The 18,169-nt window shown below is 53.3% G+C and overlaps 1 protein-coding gene across 1 annotated transcript; it reads right to left on the reverse strand.

Moving 5' to 3' along the window:
- Nucleotides 1–1,885: 1,885 nt before the first annotated feature.
- On the reverse strand, nt 1,886–9,201 carry WFIKKN1 (WAP, follistatin/kazal, immunoglobulin, kunitz and netrin domain containing 1). The gene is made up of 2 exons (XM_044980860.1): nt 8,389–9,201; nt 1,886–3,941 (listed from the first exon to the last, which is right to left on the reverse strand). The coding sequence occupies exons 1-2, from the start codon at nt 8,731–8,733 to the stop codon at nt 2,451–2,453; spliced, it is 1,836 nt and encodes a 611-aa protein (XP_044836795.1). The 5' UTR covers nt 8,734–9,201; the 3' UTR covers nt 1,886–2,450.
- Between the last annotated feature and the right edge of the window lie 8,968 nt (nt 9,202–18,169).

The following is an 18,169-nucleotide window of genomic DNA, read 5'->3' on the forward strand; positions in this document are numbered from 1 at the left end:
TATCCTCCTGTGCCCGGCCTATGGCTCTGCGCTGAAGGGCCTTTGCCACCATCTCGTTCTGCCAATTCTCCAGGGCCAGGCCAGCTGATGTTCACCCCCTGGCGTCACTGTCTCTATACCAAAAAGGCTGGGCCTGGAGCTCGGCCTAGAGCAGGGGTCTCAAACCCGCAGGCCGCATGTGACCTGTGAAGTTATTTTCTGTGGCCCGCAAGCTCCTCACAGCCCCCCTGCCCTCCCGCAGCATTTACCTAGAGCGGCTCTGGCCCGGCGCGCACCGTGGGGGAAGAGAGGTGCAGGGGTGTGTGTTGATGTTGCTTCAGGCACCGCCCCCAGCAGCTCCCATTGGCTGCGGTTCCTGCAGTCCTGCAGTCGACCCCCCCTGCCCTGAGCCCCTTGCTGCACCCTGACCCCCTGCCACACCACTCCTGCACCCCAACCCCCTTCCCTGAGCTGCCTGCCACACCCTGCACCTGACCCCCTGCCCTGACCCCCTGCCGCACCCCTCCTGCACCCCAACCCACTGCCCTGAGCCTCCTGCCACACCCCTCCTGTACCCTGATCTCCTGCCCTGACCCCCTGCTGCACCCCTCATCCCTCCTGCACCCCCTGGGGGCAGGGAGGGGGCCAAGTTGGGGTGAGGATTTTGGGGGAGGGGTTGGAATGGGGGCTGGGAAGAGGTGGGGCAGGGCAGCAAGGGGGAGGTGTCAGTAATGTGGCCCTTGGGCCAATGTACTAGTCCTCCTGTGGCCCTCGTGGTCATTTAAGTTTGAGATCCTGGCCTAGAGCAATGCTTCCCCCTGGCCTGATCGTTGTAAGGACACCACTCCTTGAAGAGGCAGGAGAAGGGGGAGGGTGATCTGCCTCTCTCCCAGCAATAAGGCCAGGCCCCAGTGAATTACACTTTGGAGTAGTACCATGGGGCTGGAGTAGCTGGCCTCGTGGAGCTCACACCATAGCATCCAGGGACTGGACTGGTCTGGCCCATGCTGTAAAAATCTCAGCACCCTTGGTGGGGAGGGGGCTGGCTCCTTTCTATTCCCCCCACCTTTCCCCAGGCTCCTGGAGAGCTCCACAGCTGGCGGGCTCTGGGCAAAACCAACACTCACAGTTGGGGGGTGGGGGTGCCGATTTTTAATCCCTTTCTCTCTGGGGCACCCTGAGCCTTTCTCCCAGGGGCTGGTTTCTGGTCGAGTGGGCCCGGGGGGACACACTTGCCAGCCTTCCCTCCCTGCAGCAAGCAAGCACTCCCTGCCCAAGCCAGGACTCAATGGCCTCACCCTGCCTGGCCCCATGCACACAAGGGGTGTTGGGCCTGCACACCCCCAGCCCCAGGCTAGCTAGGCTTGAGTGCCCCCTACTGGCACCTTTGCAATGGGTGAGCTAGATGCTGCTGTCTGGCCTGTAGTGAGCACTCCCAGCCCAGGGGGCCGGCGGATTCCAGCTTCAGGCACCTGCCTAGGCCAGGTGAGCTCCAGGGGCAGGGCCCACTCCACACAGAGCAAGGGCTGCAAGGGGAGGGGCAGGCAGCGGCAGCGCCTCAGCAAAGGGCTTTCTGCACTTGCAGCCCTGGGGCTTTCTTTAGCACTGGGGGCTCCCCTGCCAGCCCCCTCAGGCCAGAGAGGAGGCCCCCTGCCTAGGAGCAAGCCAGAGCCTGCATGGCCTCCTCTGGTCGCTCTGTAGCGTGCTGCTGCCCAGCAGGAGGGCAGAACGCAGGGCAAGACCCACCCCTGCCCCTGGCAGCTCACCCAGGGCTAAGTTTAGCCCCCACCCTGGCCCTGAGCCTTCCCCCACAGAAGCCAAGGGGGGATTTGATGATTTAGCCTAGTCCAAGCGCAGCGCCCATTCCAGACTCTGATGACTGAGCATGGGAGAGTCAGCAACCACCTCCCCGCCAGGTCACGCTTTTATTGGTATAGTCTGGCCTCAAAACGGTACATGGGGCAAGATGTGTGGACAGATAAATTACAGTTAGACAGACAGAGGTAGGTCTGGGTAGAATCAGGCTCATCACCACCACATCCCAGGAATTAAACCAACCCGTTACATGCAGAAATACCAGGCTGTGGAGGTGGCCATGGGCTTCTGGGTGGGAGCATCTCCACTCAGACCCCAAGGGGAAGGGTTTGGGGAGCAGGCAGCTCCCCCAGGAATTGCCCCCTGGGTGGCTCATAGCCGTGACTGGCTCGAGAGAGGATGGCAGGGACTGTCTCTTTAGCCCTGTGGCTCTCTCACTTCTGTACTGGTGACCCCTTTCACACAGCAAACCTCTGAGTGTGACCCCCCTTATAAATTAAAAACACTTCTTTATATATTTAACACCATTATAAATGCTGGATGCAAAGTGGGGTTTGGGATGCTGGATGACAGCTTGTGACCCCCCATATAATCTCACAACCCCCAGTTTGAGAACCCTGATTTAGCCTGACTCTCCCCTTCCTTGGGCTGCACCTCTAGTCCTGGAACCTGTTGAGGAGCTCGCAGGTTTTCTTCTCAATCAGCTCATAGATCTTCTTCACGCGCTTATCGTTGGCAGCTCGGACGTAGCTATTGGGGTCCAGCACGGCCATGCCATCATGCACCTCCCCCATGATAATGAGGGGCCCATCCTCCGTGGTCATGTTGGGGCAGGGGCAACTCCAGTCCATATCACTCAAGGTGACCTCCAGGTACTTGATGTTGAAGAACTTGAGGCCCATCTTCTCATCCTTGAGTATGTCCTCGAGGGCGAAACGGGCAATGCCCGAGTCCTGGTCCTCGATGATCTCCATGAGCCGGCCCACAATGGCAAAATCACTGCGGCACAGGCTTAGCACCATCTTGCTCTTGAGCCGGCAGGCCTTGCACTGCAGGGTCTTGGGGAAGGGGCAGGCGTCCTCACAGGACTCCTTGCTCTCGAAGTTGTTGTCATTGCCCTCGCAGCCACCGTAGACGAAGGAGTGGCACTGCTTCATCAGGTGGTTGTAGGCCCAGCGGGCCTCCCAGTTCTTGCAAGGCCCCTGCACCATGGGCAGAGTGCACATGTTGACGGCGCTGCTGACACAGGCCGAGCGGCACGCCTCGTAGGTCTCAAAGTGGTTCTGGTTGGCACCACAGCCGCCGTAGCGGAAGGTGGCGCATGACCCCTTCTTGGGGTCAAAATGCCAGCGCATCTGCTGAGCCTCGCATTCTCTCTTGTCGGGCTCCTTCAGACACTCGGTGGCTGGGACCTGCTGGGTGCTGGATGCCCTGGGCTCCCCCCCGGAAGGCTCTCTCTTGATGATGGAGAGGGGGAAGTCGGCCCGGAGGAGGCCGGCGGAGTTCCTGGCTGTGCAGGTGTAGATGCCGGTGTCTTCCAGCTGGGCATTGTAGATGACCAGCTGGCCGATATTCGTGACCACCACATTGCCATACATCTGGTCAGGCCGCATGATGAAGTTCTCTTGATGGTCGCTCTGCTTCTCCCAGGTGATGTCTGGCCGGGGCCGCCCACTCACGTCGCAATGGAAGCTGACAGTGCCACCCACGTAGACTGACTGGTGGAAGGGGTTGTTGTAGAGGGCTGGGGGGATGGGCACCTCAGCAGCAGCCCCAGGCGTGGGGTGAGCCGTGGTCTCCAGTGGCACCGGGCTGGTGTTCGGCCAAGTGAAGATGTACTTGCATGGCACCACGCTCAGGCTGATGCCCCGGATACAGGCCTCCGCATCCATGTAGCACTTGTTGTAGTACGTGAGCCCATCTGAGGCACATGTGAAGTTGGGCTCCTTCTCACACCTGTCCTTGCACTTGCAGATGGGCTGCCCGTCCCAGATGTCGCAGTCTGAGCCCTGCTGGGTGCACACAAAGCTCTCGCACGAGGCCTCCTGTGCCAGCTCCAGGGACGAGACACTGTCGGCATAGCGGGCAGCCACGCAGCTCCGCAGGCCACAGACATTGGTGCAGCACTTCTCAAAGCCTTCACAGTCCTGCAGGAAAGCAATCAGCAGTAGGCTTAAAACCAGCATCCTCACTGCCATTAATACCCCACTTTTATACCCTTACATTAGCTGTCTATCAACCACTTCCACCCACAACTGGAATGCAGCCACCTCTGGGGTGGCACGTTGGCAGCTATTTAACAGCACACAGCAATATTACGCTACAAAGATTCTGCATCCATTGTAAACTGCAGAGGGATTTAGGAATGGAATTTCAGCAGGACACATCCCTGCTTCTTAAGGAAAGGCCCAGAGGAACATCGCAGGCCCTCAGCCTTGCATTTCATGGGGCTACTGGAAGATCAAGGCACTGAAGGAGCACTCAAGGAAGACAAGGCCATTGCAGAGAAACAATGATTTTTTTGCATGGGTTTTCACTGCAGAAGATATGGGGGAGACCCCCGCAGGTGAGCCATTCTTTTTAGGTGACAAATCTGAGGAACTGTCCCAGAATTGAGATATTAGTAGAGGAGATTTTGAAACGAATGGATAAATTAAACACTAATAAGTCAGCAGGACCAAATGGCGTTCACCCAAGAGTTTTAAAAACTCAAATATGAAATTGCAGAACTACTAACTATGGTATGTAACCTATCACTTAAATCAGCCTCTGTACCAGATGACTAGAAGGTAACTAATGCAACATCTGTTTTTGAAAAGAGGCTACAGAGGCGATTCTGGCAATTTCAGGCCGGTAAGCCTAACTTCAGCACCAAGCAAATTGGGTGATGTTATAGTAAAGAACAGAATTCTCAGCCACATAGATGAACACAGCATACTGGGGAAGAGTCAACACAGATTTTGTAAAGGGAAATCATGCTTCACCAATCTATTAGAATTCTTTGACAAGCATGTGGACAAGGGTGATCCAGTCAATATAAAGTACGTGGACTTTCAGAAAGCCTTTGACAAGCTCCTTCACCAAAGGCTTGTAAGCAAATTAATCAATCATGGGATAAGAGGGATCAGTCTCATGGATCAGTACCTGGTTAACCAATAGGAAACAAAGAGTAGGCAGAAATGATCAGTTTTCACGATGGAGAGAGGTAAGTAGTGGGGTCCTCCCAGGATCTGAACTGGGACCACTGTTGTTCAACATATTCATATATAATCTGGAAAAGGGGGTTAACAGTGAGATGGCAAAGTTTGCAGATACAGTTTGCAGTTAAGTCCAAAGCTGACTGCAAAGAGTTACAAAGGGATCTCACAAAACTGAGTGGCTGGGTGACAAAATGGCAGATGAAATTCAGTGTTGATAAGTGCAGAGGAATGCATTTTGGAAAAAAATAATCCCAACTATACATACAAAATGATGGGGTCTCAATTAGCTGTTACTACTCAAGAAAGGTCTTGGAATCATTGGGGACAGTTCTCTGAAAACATCCACTCAGTGTGCAGCGGCAGTCAAAATAGACAGACTGTGAGGAATCATTAGGAAAGGGATAGATAATGAGACAGAAAATATTATAATACTGCTATATAAATCCACAATACACCCACACCTTGAATACTCTGTGTAGATCTGGTTGCCCCATCTCAAAAAATATATATTAGAATTGGACAAGGTGCAGAGAAGGGCAACAAAAATGAATAATGGTATGAAGCAGCTTGCAAATGAGGAGAGATTAAAAAGCCTGGGACTGTTCATCTTAGAAAAGAGACAACTAAGGGGGGATATGAGAGGTCTATAAAAACATGAATGGGGTGGAGAACGTGAATAGGGAAGTGTTATTTACCCCTTCACATAATGCAAGGCCTAGGGGTCATACGATGAAATCAATAGGCAGCAGGTTTAAAACAAACCTAAGGAAGTACTTCACACAATGCAAGTCAACCTGTGGAACTCATTGCCAGGGGATGTTGCAAAGACCAAAACTATAACTGGGTTCAAAAAAGAACTCGATAACTTCCCGAAGGACAGGTCCAGCAATGGCTATTAGCCAAGGTGGTCAAGGATGCAACCCCATGCTCTGAGTGTCCCTCGCCTCTGACTGCCAGAAACTGGGAGTGGAGGACGGGATGGATCACTGAATAATTGCCCGGTTCTGTTCATTCCCTCTGAAGCATCTGACACTGGCCACGGTCAGAAGGTACGAATCTGGGCTAGATGCACCATCGGTCTAACCCAGTCTGGCAGTTATTATTAACCATATAATAACTGTCTCCTTTGCGTTCTCCTAGCACCTCCCCTCCATGCAGCTCAGCGCACATTACAAACTTTCATGACCTCAGCCTCGTGGTTCCATTTTACAGATGGGGGAAATGTAGGCACACGTGGGGGGTGCTTTGCCCAGGGGGCATGGTGAGTCAATGGCTGAGCTGTGACTAGAGTCCTGGCTCTCAGTCCTCCAGGCTTCATCGTATTCATGAGTCGTGTTTCATAGTGGTTTTCGGCTCTATGGCTTCACACACACATTCCCTGCCCCAAGGCGCTAACAGCCAAGCTCTGTGGGGCGCCCCAGGAGTCAGGATTCTATCCCCGCCCACCATGAGGCTCTATAACTAGGGCTGGCGGGAGAGAGCAATGGGAACACGCCTGTAAAGTCTGTTGAACTTCACAGGCCTGGGGCACCTAGGGTTGCAGGCACCCCCTCCCCCACTCCCATTGGCTGGGAACCAATGGAGAAACACCCAGGAGAAACCAATGGGAGTGCGGAGCCAGTACTCAGGGCAGGGGCAGCGCGCAGAGCCCTGTGGGCCCCCCACCTAGGAGCCAGACCTGCTGGTCGCTTCCAGGGCACAGTGCGGTGCCAGGACGTGTAGGCACTAGCCTGCCTTAGCCCTGCAGAACCACCAACCAGACTTTTAACAGCCCAGTTGGCAGCACTGACTGGAGCCGCCAGGGTCCCTTTTCGACCAGACAACTGGCAACCCTACGGGCAGCCCTGGGGAGGGACAGACTGGGAAGTGAGAGCCTAAAAAAAAAAAAATACAACCCCGGCCTAGCTGCGGCCCCCTGAAACACCTCCTCTATACACCTTTGGGAGGGTGCACTGGGCACCTGGCAGCATCTGGAAGTTACTGTCTTGCAGGGAGCCACTGGGAAGAGCCTAGTGAGGCTGTTTCCTCCCTGCTCTGCAAACCAGCGTGAGCCAGCGCCACCTCCCAGCACCAGTCACCCCCGTGGGGCGTTGGGGCATGTGGACGGTTGCTTGCTGCACCGTTCCCCTGGAGCTGGCAGTGAGGGTACAATGCCTGTCGCACAGGGTCCATGGCCGGAATGCCAGCTTGCTCCCCCTTCCCTCTGATGCAGGCGAGACTGGGCCCCCTTATGTGCACTAGAGTCTGGGGGCCCTGCCTCTCCTGGGGCTCTGAGCCCCTCCCCCTGCTGTCCCATGTGGGAGCCAGGATCTGGTGGGAGTCTGCCCTGCTGGGGGGTCTGAACCAGACAACCAGAAAGACAAAGGGTGGGCAAAGAAGCAGGCGCAAAAAGGGGACGTGACTCACCCACAGTCACCCCATAGGTCAGTGGCGGAGCTGGGAATAGAAGCCAGCTCTCTTAGTTCAGTTCCCTAACCACTAGGTCACACTGCCGCTCCACTGCAAGCCTCATTGATCACTCACAGCATACGGTGCTCCAGGGTCTGCAGCTGGCACCCACATGCCACAAAATGAACGCCGGCTCAAATACAGTTTAGAGCCTTCCAGGCCAGAGGAAACCACTGGATCATCTAGATTGACCTGGGGATTTTAGCTGGGGGCTGTAGCACTGTGAGTGAGTCACACCACTAGGCCATCTGTGTGCCCTCCCTTATGTCCACAGCATGGGGACAAGCCCCACTGGCTGGCTGGTCCAGGCTGCATTGCCTACACAATCACATCCACACCTTTTGACCCTTGAGAATATTGCCCTGAAATCCCTGGCTGATCTGCAGGTGGCTCCTGGCTATTTGTTTTCTCTGGCCCAGAGCCGGATTCATTGCCAGGCCCTTGTTATGGCATCTCCCCCACAGGGGAGGCTTTGGCTGTGCCTTTCAAGGAGAGACGTCCTGTCTCGCTCAGCCTGCCCGGTATCCCAAAACAGTCAGTGGGATGAAACTGACCAGCAGCCACAATTCCTCCCCCCACCCCTGAGAACTGCAGCTAGCAAATAAAAACCTGCCTGGATCTGAGCAAGAGCATCTGCCTGGACAGGCTGAAATCTCACACCCAGGAGCCTGGGGATGGGTAAGGCTGCAGAACAGGCCCTTGGCTCCTAGGCCTCAGGCAGGACATCACTGCAAGACTGCAGGTGTGCACAAACCTGACCCCCCTCCCACATGTGCTAATCCGGGGGGGGGGAAGGGGGGAGCGCAGTGAATAATCCCTCAAGACTGATAACCCTGGGTGGTTGTGCAGCATCTTACACCAGAGGATCAGTGACCTCGCTGGCCAGGCCTGGACCCTCGAGTGCCAGGGGCATGGTTTGAGCCTGGAGGGGGTAGGCAGAGCTCACCTGGTCAGTGTGGCACTCCCGTTCGCAGGTGCTCTGGGCATCCACCCACAGGTTGGGGTTCAGTTGGTTGGGGCACACCCCCCGATGACTCATTCGGATTGGCTGTAGGCTGGCGCTCTCGGCCAGGACAGGCAGTAGAGACAGGAGCAGTGTGGCCAGCATGGGGTCGGGCTGACCTGCCTCCCGGAGCTGGAGCTCCCCTTTTTTCCTCTTTAATCCCCTTCTTCCGAAGCACCAGGAAGGCATCAATTCACGCCAGGCTCCCTCTGCCCAGCCAGGAGGGCTCTTTGCCTTGCACAGCTCCTGACACACAAAAAGAATCACATCCAAAAAGCAACCCGGCATGTGCAGAACCCAGACCTCTGGCTCTACTGTGCCCAGGGCAAGCTCCGCATGGGCTCTCTGGAGACGACGCCTGATGCACGGTCCACTTCAGGGGCTGCTTGCTGGCTGCAGAGCCCCCCGAGGCCCTTTAAAGGTCATCTCCCAGCAAAGGGTTTCTGAGAGATCCCAGGGCGTGTGCCTCTGGGGGAGGGGGACTGTTAGAAGAGGAGATTCATGCAAAGAAAGGGGAGAATGGATCCATCCATGCGGTTCCCAGATCCCCCCAGACTTCATCCAGCTGGTTTCCCAAGGAGTTCGTTAAACCCCAGCCTCAATGGGTGTTTGGTTCACAGCCAAGGCTTGAAGTGTGGCTTTAGCCCTCTTGGGTGTGTGGAGCAGTGGAGTATCCCAGCGAGTGGCTGTGAGCCTGGTCTGGGGTGTGCCTGTGTGTGTCTGTGGCGTGGGGATGGGAGGAGAGGGGAGGGGAGGGAGGCAGGCATGTAACCTGAGTCCACTCCTCTCTCACGGATGTGTCTGGGTGTTTGGAATGGAAAAGCCGCTGACCTCAGACTCTAACCCTGTCTGAGCTGATCGACTGGGCAAACAGTGGGAGAACATCAAAGGGCCTGTGGAGCCTCCAAAGAGCGAGAGGGAAAGGGGGGGAACCTCCAGCCAGGGAGTGAATTCTTACGGGATGAGAAAATCGCCCCAGCACGTTGCCCATTTGGAGTGTGATTGACCAGGCCAGGCCCAGTAGCAAGAGACAAGCCCAGACCTTTTGCCAGGTGCCTGGCCAGTTTGCTTAGCTGTTTCTCCTGCTTCCTTTTCATTGGAAAGCTGTTTCCAGGGGCCCAGGGAACTATTTAGGGCTGGAGTGGCGCTCTCTGGGCTCAGTTCGGAAGGGCTCTCAGATACCACGGTGATGGGCACCATATGAGAGCCCGAACTCAGGAGCTGGGCTCCAGCAGCTAACACTCTGTGTTTTGATGGTGCCCAGCTTGTGCCAATGAGGGTGGCCCTACAGCCATTCTAGTGCCTGCTGCTGCCAGGGCAATCTACGGGCGATAACTTTGCCGAGCGATGAGCCAGCCGAATTGCTCTGAAGGGCAGGGGGAGTTGCTCAGGGACAGGCTCTGTGCTTAGCCATGGCTGGGGGAGCAAGACAGCGGACAATGCCTGCTCGCCCAGGGGCTGCAGTGCATTGTTATGCTGCTAATCCTGAGGCCATTCACAGCCAACTCAGGGGGCTACATTGAAAGCTTGGGAGCTTCAGCCTTTGGACACAGCAGGCCCGTTTGCTACCTAGGCCCGTGTTGGGGTGACTGGAGCCAGGAAATAGATAGTCACCCACATGTCACGCGTGCCATCCACCGCCCCACGCAGTACACTAGGAAATGACAACCACACATAAGGGGAAATCCTGAACTGATGCTATTGGAGTTTGGCCATTGACTTACTGGGGGCCTAGCTTACATTGTTTTCCACCCACAGATCACACAGAGGGGCCAGCACTGTTAACCCCACGGGAAACAGGGCGCCTCAGGGAGGTCAAGCGATACTAGGGGCACCTGACCAAGGCCTCGCATCGTACACTCCGAGGCAGAATTTCAAGCCTTCCTAGCCACAGGGGGAGCTGCAATACCTGGAGCTTTGTTTGCCTGGTCCCCATCGTCCTAGCTGGCAAGGCAAAGAGCTGAGTGTGAGGGCTGCACCCAGATCTGGAGAGGAGGGACTGCATAACTCTAATGGGTGTGTGCTGTGTCCAATGCACCCATCTTCCTCCCAGCACATGCACACCTGGGACATGAGAACAACATGTGACCACCTCTGGTCAAGCCTCTGCTGGATCTAATGATTGTAAGGAGCAGCCGCTGAGCAGGCTTCCGGAGGCACGATGAGGACTAGCTCACTTCCCAAGAGCTGGCTTGGCTCAAAGGATCAGCACCTTGGAGTGAGAGACGAACCTCTTTAACGAGAGCAGTATGGTCAGCACCTGGCTGGATGCCAACAATGCCAATGGAGGAGGAGAAGGTGGCTACATGGTAGTGGACTGAGCATAGGTTTGGGAGCCAGGGATTCCTGATTTATTTTCCCCAGCTCTACTCTGGACTCCCAGGGTGATCCTGAGCAGTCACTGCCCATCTCTGGACCTCAGTTTCCCCATCCATAAAGCTAATGATCCTGATCTCCCCCCTGGACTGCTATGAAGACTCATTTGTGTTTGCGCACACAGCTCCTTCTGGTTATAGAGGACTAAGTGCCATTGTTATTACTCTAGACGAACAGCCTGGCCCTGACGACAGCTGCAGCCCATGCAGGAGGGCTGGATTTGGAAAGCATGCCTGTGGGTTTAAGGCAGAAGCCTTTACAATACTGTAATAAATTCACAGCCCCTGGGATGCCTCACAGTTGTTGCTATGGGGCACACTCTGGTCACTCACAGCACTACACAGCAGCAGCAGGGTTAGGACTCAGCTCCTCCATCCCCAAAAGCGCAGGCACCTACCACTTGAGCTAAAGGACAATAGCCAGCATAGGGTCATGACACACAGTGGAGCTGTGCTGACCCCATCTGTAGAGGGCAGTGGTAACACATACTCACTAACCAGTTTACTATGGTACAACAGAGTGCAAGGGCATTAGATCCAGCATTTAGCTGTGACCCTGTCCATCGTTGGTACTAATACAGCCCTTCTGACCATAGTATCTGAGCACAATCTGTGGTGTATTTATCCTCACCCCACTGCTGGGAGGTGGGGCAGGGCTCTTGTATCCATTGTACAGCTGGGGAACTAAGGGACAGAGAGATGCCCGGCCTTGTCTACCTTGGGAAATTGAGCAGCAGCTATTGGGGAATTAAAGTCACTTGTATTCTGGAATTGTAGCCAAGTGGTCATAATGGGGTTAACTAGGATCTCAGAGTATTGTGGGCTGGAGCTGTGCTCCCCTCCCCGCTCCCTTAGTGCCTGTTTTGTGATGCTGCTGAATGAAGCAGTGAGTTCCTTGCCTGCAGTCCTGGGAGGAGAGAGTTTGTTTTTGTTGCATTGAGCAGTCCCTTTACAATCATCATTATTCTAGAAGAGCTTATTCTGGTCAATTTCCCCTTGCAGATAAGGCCCAAGGCCACCTGGGAAGTCTAGGATTCAATGCCCTGGTCTACCAGTCTCCCAAATCTTAGGCTAGTGCACTAACCCCTGCTCTGTCCTTTCTCTTGGGGAGGCCTCCCACCTGATTGCAGCTGAAGTTTCCAAATACCAGTCACCTCCTCTGCCCAGAAATACACAAGCAGCTCATTTCCCCACAGCTCAGAAATGTCCTGCTCTGACAGAGATCAAGTGATAAGCAAACCAACAGCAACAACAGTGCTTTAAAGCCAACTTCTCCAGGTCACACAGGTTGTGTGTCACTGCCAGAATGAGTGACTTGTTAGCTGACTCAGGCCCCTTCCTAGTAAACATCCTGTATGGGTCCCAGGATGAAACCAGCAGGAGGAAACCACTTCACCCATCCCTTTGGCGCCAGAAGAAGTGATTTCACAACTGCAGGTGCTGAGAATTAAGGATGAAATTAACAACATAGAGAATAAGGTCTTTGGAATTGACAGAAATGAACTCCTTGCTAGTAACTTGTAACAGCAAGTTTCTCTAGAGTGTACACTGAAATCCAAGGAAGATGCCACTATTATCTAAGACAGTGCTTCTCAAAGTGGTGGTCCGGTCCGCGATGGTCTTCCTCATAAGAGCATTGAATAGGATAATAATATGGCACCGGTCACTGGCACATTGGGAAAAAAAATTGCTGGTCCCTCACATCAGATAGCTTGAGAAGCACTGATCTAAGAGACTGAGCTGAAGTCTCGCCACACATGTCTCGCTCCTGCAATTGGATCAGCACAGATGGGCCCCTGGGGTCCATGCGGAATAGAAATGAAAGCAATGGGTCTCTGCACAGGTGCAGGGATCTGCCTATATGGATCCAACTTCAGGATCAGGGCCCTAGTGACTCCAGTTCTGCTTCAAATTCATCCTGTTAAGCAACTTGGTTTTCTTGGGGGTCCAGTAGGAATCCCTTCACCCAGCACTGAAATGCAGCCCCTTCTGAGGTGAGATGTGGCAGCTGTCAGACAAGGTGAGAACCTCTACCTTGATATAACACTGTCCTCGTGGGCCAAAAAAATCTTACTGCGTTATAGGTGAAACCGTGTTATATCGAACTTGATTTGATCTGCCGGAGCATGCAGCCCCGCCCCCCTGGAGTGCTGCTTTACCGCGTTATATCTGAATTTGTGTTATATCAGGTGGCGTTATAAAGGGCTAGAGGTGTATTTTAAACGGGAACTTAAAATAATGTAGTAATCAAAATAACTATTTCTAGAGACCCTCCCCAGACCCATGCAAATGGGACAATCATGGCATCATGCATTGCAATTACATCCTGTCAAACAACATTACAAATCACTTGATGCTGTTGCAGCCAAGCACTTCGGAGAGGATAGTTCAGTGGGGCATGGATTTGGGACCCCTTGAAGAAAGAGGATTCCCTGAATCTATCTGAGGGACTAATACAAACCCCGTTACGGTAATAACCTCATACTCTTTAGTGTATTTGCTCACAAACCCCTTTTAAGATACCCTGCCCTATTATTCCCATTGTACAGCTGTGCGAACAGAGGCACAGAGATTCAGGCCCTGCCTACACAAGGAGATTGACTGGAAGAGCCACTGCAGAGTGAGCTGTTCTGCCGTAGCTTTGCCATTCAATTTCCCCAGGTAGACAAGACCCGCCCAAGGTCACACAGGAAGCCTGTGACAGAGCAGGGAGTTAAAAGCAGGTCTCTCAAGGCCAGTGCGCTAAGCACAGGACCAGAGCCAGCCTGTGGGACAGATCAAGGTCTTCTTAGAGCTGGGGGAACTGTGGCATATAGAGGCAAAGGAGTTTGGTCAAGGTCATGCCCCCAACAGAGGCAGGGCTAGAGTGTGAGCTTGCTGGCCCCCGTCCTGTGCGTTACCCACCAGAACGCCCTCTCTCGAGTGAAACAAACTGTGACCAAGCTGCCTCCCCACATTCAGCTTCCATTCACTGAGCAGGCAGGATCTGTGCCCAACGCTCCCGCAGTGCTTGACTGGAAGCCACTCAGGGGAGCCCCCGAACTCCCCATCCTCCCCTAGGGAGAATCCAAATTAACCTGAGTTTAGATAGTAACGTCCATGCTGCCTGTGACAAGAGCACTTTCCGCCTTTGAGAGACTGTAGGTAAATAATTATCCAGAAATGATACATGGCACATAGGAATTGCCAGGCTGGATCGGACAGTGGCCAGTACCAGCTGCTTCAGAGAAAGGTGCAAGAACCCTGCAGTACTAATCTCATCTAGCTCTTACATAGCACTGTGCATCCATAGAACTCCAGGTGCTTTACAGACAAGGTCAGTATCATCACTCCCATTTTATAGATGGGAAAACTGAGGCACAGGGCAGTGAAGTGACTAGCCCAAGGTCACCCAGCAGCCCCCCGTCAGAGTTGAGAAAAGACACCCCACCCCCAACACACACACCTGGGTTTTATCTTAATCCCAGATAGTTAGAGCTTGGTTTTATAGCCCTTCCCACATTGGTTTGGTGGCATTAACTATTTCACCCCTGGATCTTCTGGTTATCCTTCGGACTCTCCAATCCCTCTTTGAATCTTGCTAGGAGACAGTGTAATTAACCATGCTTGTCTGGTATGTCACCTGTGTTCTTGTAGCACCTGGAGTCCCATCCCAGACTGGGCTCCAACATGCTTGGCAAGCTACAAATAGACTAGAAATTGGGCCCTTCCCCAAGGAGTTTACATGGTCACTATACTGCAGACAGTAGGAGCCTGCAACATTATGCCAGCGGCAGGGAGAACATTCAAATCCTCTTGCCGCACTGAAGCTAAAGGAGAATCTATGTTGGCTACCAGCAGTATAAGGTCTATGACACATTGTTGAGCAGTTCTGATTCCATCCAATAGAGGGCAGTGGTAGCACTGAGAGACTGCCCTGCTCACTGCAATATTTACAGAATGGCTGAACACAGGGTACATACGGTAAATGGGTTACAAGCAGGGGAAAGCAATTGCGAGTTCTAGACAGGCATGTTAACGCCCTGTGTGAGCAGAGCGCAGGCCAAGAGCCAAACGTGCCCCGGCATACTGACCCCAAGCTAGCAACCCACAGCGTGGGTGGAGAGAACAGATGTGCGCTCTGGGGCAGCCGCTGCCGGAGTGTGTGACACAAACATGGTGACCTTGACTCTGTTTTGATATTTGACGTGCATCTCACTCTCCCCAAACAGCCGGCTTTGCCAGAGAAATTGCTCACACGGCCTCAGGTAACCTGCCCTGGTCACGGGATGGCTGTATTATACTACGTGTGGCCATTACCAGCACAACCTAGAAGTGGCAAAGGAGGGACTGGAGAGCTGCTCCCTGCAACTACAGAACTGGGGTTGGCTCGCTACCCTGGAGGTTGGAGGCCTGCACCCAGAGAACAGGTATGGAGGCAGTGCAGGCTCCCCCAACTCCACACTGCCAACATGCCTCAACCTAGATCAGTCCCTTCTAGGGGGGCCTCGGAGCATCTCCATAACCTCACCAGTCTTTGGCTTTTCTGCTGGCAATGCCAACATGAGAAGGCTGCTGCATGGAATTGGAATGGCTCAGTTGTGTCATAGGCCTCATACTGCTAAAAGCAGAGAGAGTCTCTTTTAATGGAAGTGGCAGGGATCCTATGGGGAACTGACAGCTCCTTTTAGCTAGGCTACCAAGCAGCCATTGGATGGAAACAAGGCTCGGCTAGGCTCAGCCTGGTCCAGTAAAGGAACAAAACTCCATGTCCCCTCACTGATCCCTGGAGCTATCAAGCCCCACCTTCAATTTCCATGTTATTTCTGCCAGTGAGCTTGGAATGCCCTAGAGTCTGTGGGAGATGCCTAGTGGAGACAGGGCAGTGAGCCTTTGACACGTAAAACGGATTGAGGGAACACTTCTTAAGGACACAGTGCCTTTGCTATGCTGGGCTTCACACACATTAGCTAGCACCTTGTAAATACTAGCCTAGCCTAGCCCAGGACAGGGAAGGTGGGTTCTACTGCCCCAAGGGAACTTACAGGTGTTTTCATGGTTAATGCGCACCAAAGCGGTTGTGGTGGTTTCAGCAACACTTCCACAACGGCTGTCTGACACCTGGAGCCAGGCCTGAGTGGCCCTTGTTCAGCAGGGAGGTAACTGGGAAACCTGGTGCTCTGGCAAGTGGTTGCCTTAACATAGTTCATGCAACTTGTTCTATGATAAGAAAGGAAGGTTTATGAGTTGTGACAGCACCGCACATGGAGTATCGGCTCTGTCCGGTGACTAGAAATCATCCCAAGCTTTCCACTCCAACAGGAGTTCTGTTCTGACAGGTCACTACAGTACCAAGCCCAGCCTTGACACCTTTGGTTATGTTACTGCACCACACTTGCCATGGGCCTGCTGCACTTTGAAGGTGCTTGGAAAGCCAAGCCAGTGCAGGATGCAGCTGCCTGCTTACCAGCAAAGCTCTTAAGACCAGAAGACACCACGCTGATCATTCTAGTCTGAGCTCCTGCCTGGCACAGGCTATAGGATTTCAAAGCTTCCCAAGAGCAGCCATTTCTACTGTATTTCTTGTTTCGCTCGCATCTCCTCTGCTGGCTGAGTTTGGCCATGACACAAGTGTCACTAACCATTCTCTGCCAGCACTAGATTAAAGGGTGTGTTCACCTCCGGGGCACATTACCCAGAGAGAACCAGTCTAATATGAGACAGTCGTGAACTGCAGCAAAGGCACAGGCGCTTCCTGTGACACTGACAAATGCAGGCTAAGGGCTGAGTTGAGATTCACAGACTTGTTTCACTTGTGGCAGCTCAGATTCATGCTCAGATTCACAGCCCCAGAAAGGCTAGTTCAGCAAGTTGTCTCCCCTCCAAACTGCCTGTCCTTCAGGGCCATTGATAGGACAGCAGTATGGTGGAAACCGGGGCCCTTTTGAGTGGAGGGGTGACGGGGCTTCCTGTGTTTACAGCAGAGCAGCAGCGATACTGGGAGGAAGAATATACTAAGGCAAGCTACTGCCACAAGTTGACAATTCCACAGTTCTACAACCATGCTTGCATAGTGCCCTTATGTGATTGGTTCACTCTCTTACCTGGGAAGCGAGAGACACTCAAAACACAGGGATCCTGCATTAAGCAGCCCAGCTCCTAACGCTGCACGGTGCACATGGGTAGTGTATCCATAGCTGGGAAATATCTACCTTTGGATCAGTGCTAGGGCAGTTGGGCTGGGTCACAGACCCGCTACAGGTACAGGCCATAGCAGACTCACGGACCCCTTATGGGGGACTCCCTTCCCCAGATTAATTCCCCACTGTCCTTGCTCACCCGGTAGGTAAATGGGCTAGATTTTTGCCTATTCTGTCCTCCTTCCAGCATCACTTCACCCCGTCTGAGCTGAACGTTGGCCCCCGGCTTTTATCCCTGCCCCCAGCCAGACGCTGGGGAAAGCAGAGCGCTACACTGTCCTGGCGACTGAGACCTGGGTGCCATCCCAACGGCCTCAGTTCTTTCCCTCAACCCCACCACAGCCTGGCACACAAGAGGAGGGGGAGACCAGACCAAGCCTTGTGCACTCCATGAGAGCGCCAGGGCAGGTGAGCAGCCTGAGTCTGGGGCCTCTTAAATTAAATGTCTGCTCCTGCCAGGGGCTGCTGACAGGTGAACACACCTCCTGGCAGATGGAACCATAGACAGCCGGTGGGGCTCCCAGGATCGGCCCAACCCCCTGCTGCGCTCAGTTCCTGGGAACAGCCAACCAAGCCAGTGCAGGTCTAGCAGGTGCACAGGCTGTGAAAGAGGGCCAAGGCCTCCCAACTTGCCTCCCCCGACAGTGACACCTTAAATGACTGCTTCTTGGAGCAGCTAGTCCTGGACCTCACAAGAGAAGAGGCAATTTTTGATTTAGTTCTAAGTGGTGCACAGGATCAGATCCAAGAGGTAAATAGAACTGGACCCCTTGGTAATAGTGACCAGAATATAACTAAATTTTATATTCCTGTGGCAGGGAAAACACCACACTCTAGCATTTAATTTCAGAAAAGGGGAACTACACAAAAATGAGGAGGTTAGTTAATCAAAAATTAAAAGATACAGTACCAAAAGTAAAATCCCTGCAAACTGCATGGAAACTTTTAAAAGACAGTGTAAGAGAGGCTCAACTTAAATGTATACCCCAAATTGAAAAACATAGTAAGAGAACTAAAACATGGTTAACCACCATGGATAAACAAAAAAGTAAAAGAAGCAGTGAGAGGCAAAAAGGCATCCTTTAAAAACTGGAAGTTAAATCCTAGTGAGGAAAATAGAAAGGAGCATAAACTGGCAAATGAAGTGTAAAAATATAATTAGGAAGGAAG

Source organism: Mauremys mutica, chromosome 11 (genome assembly GCF_020497125.1).
Source record: "Mauremys mutica isolate MM-2020 ecotype Southern chromosome 11, ASM2049712v1, whole genome shotgun sequence".
Taxonomy (NCBI): domain Eukaryota; kingdom Metazoa; phylum Chordata; order Testudines; family Geoemydidae; genus Mauremys; species Mauremys mutica.

Coding starts and splice junctions, on each gene's coding strand:
- WFIKKN1 (XM_044980860.1), bottom strand. CDS start 8,733: ATGCCGGGTTGCTTTTTGGATGTGATTCTTTTTGTGTGTCAGGAGCTG. Junction 3,942..8,388: donor GGGAGTGCCACACTGACCAG/GTGAGCTCTGCC, acceptor GCTTTCCTGCAG/GACTGTGAAGGCTTTGAGAA.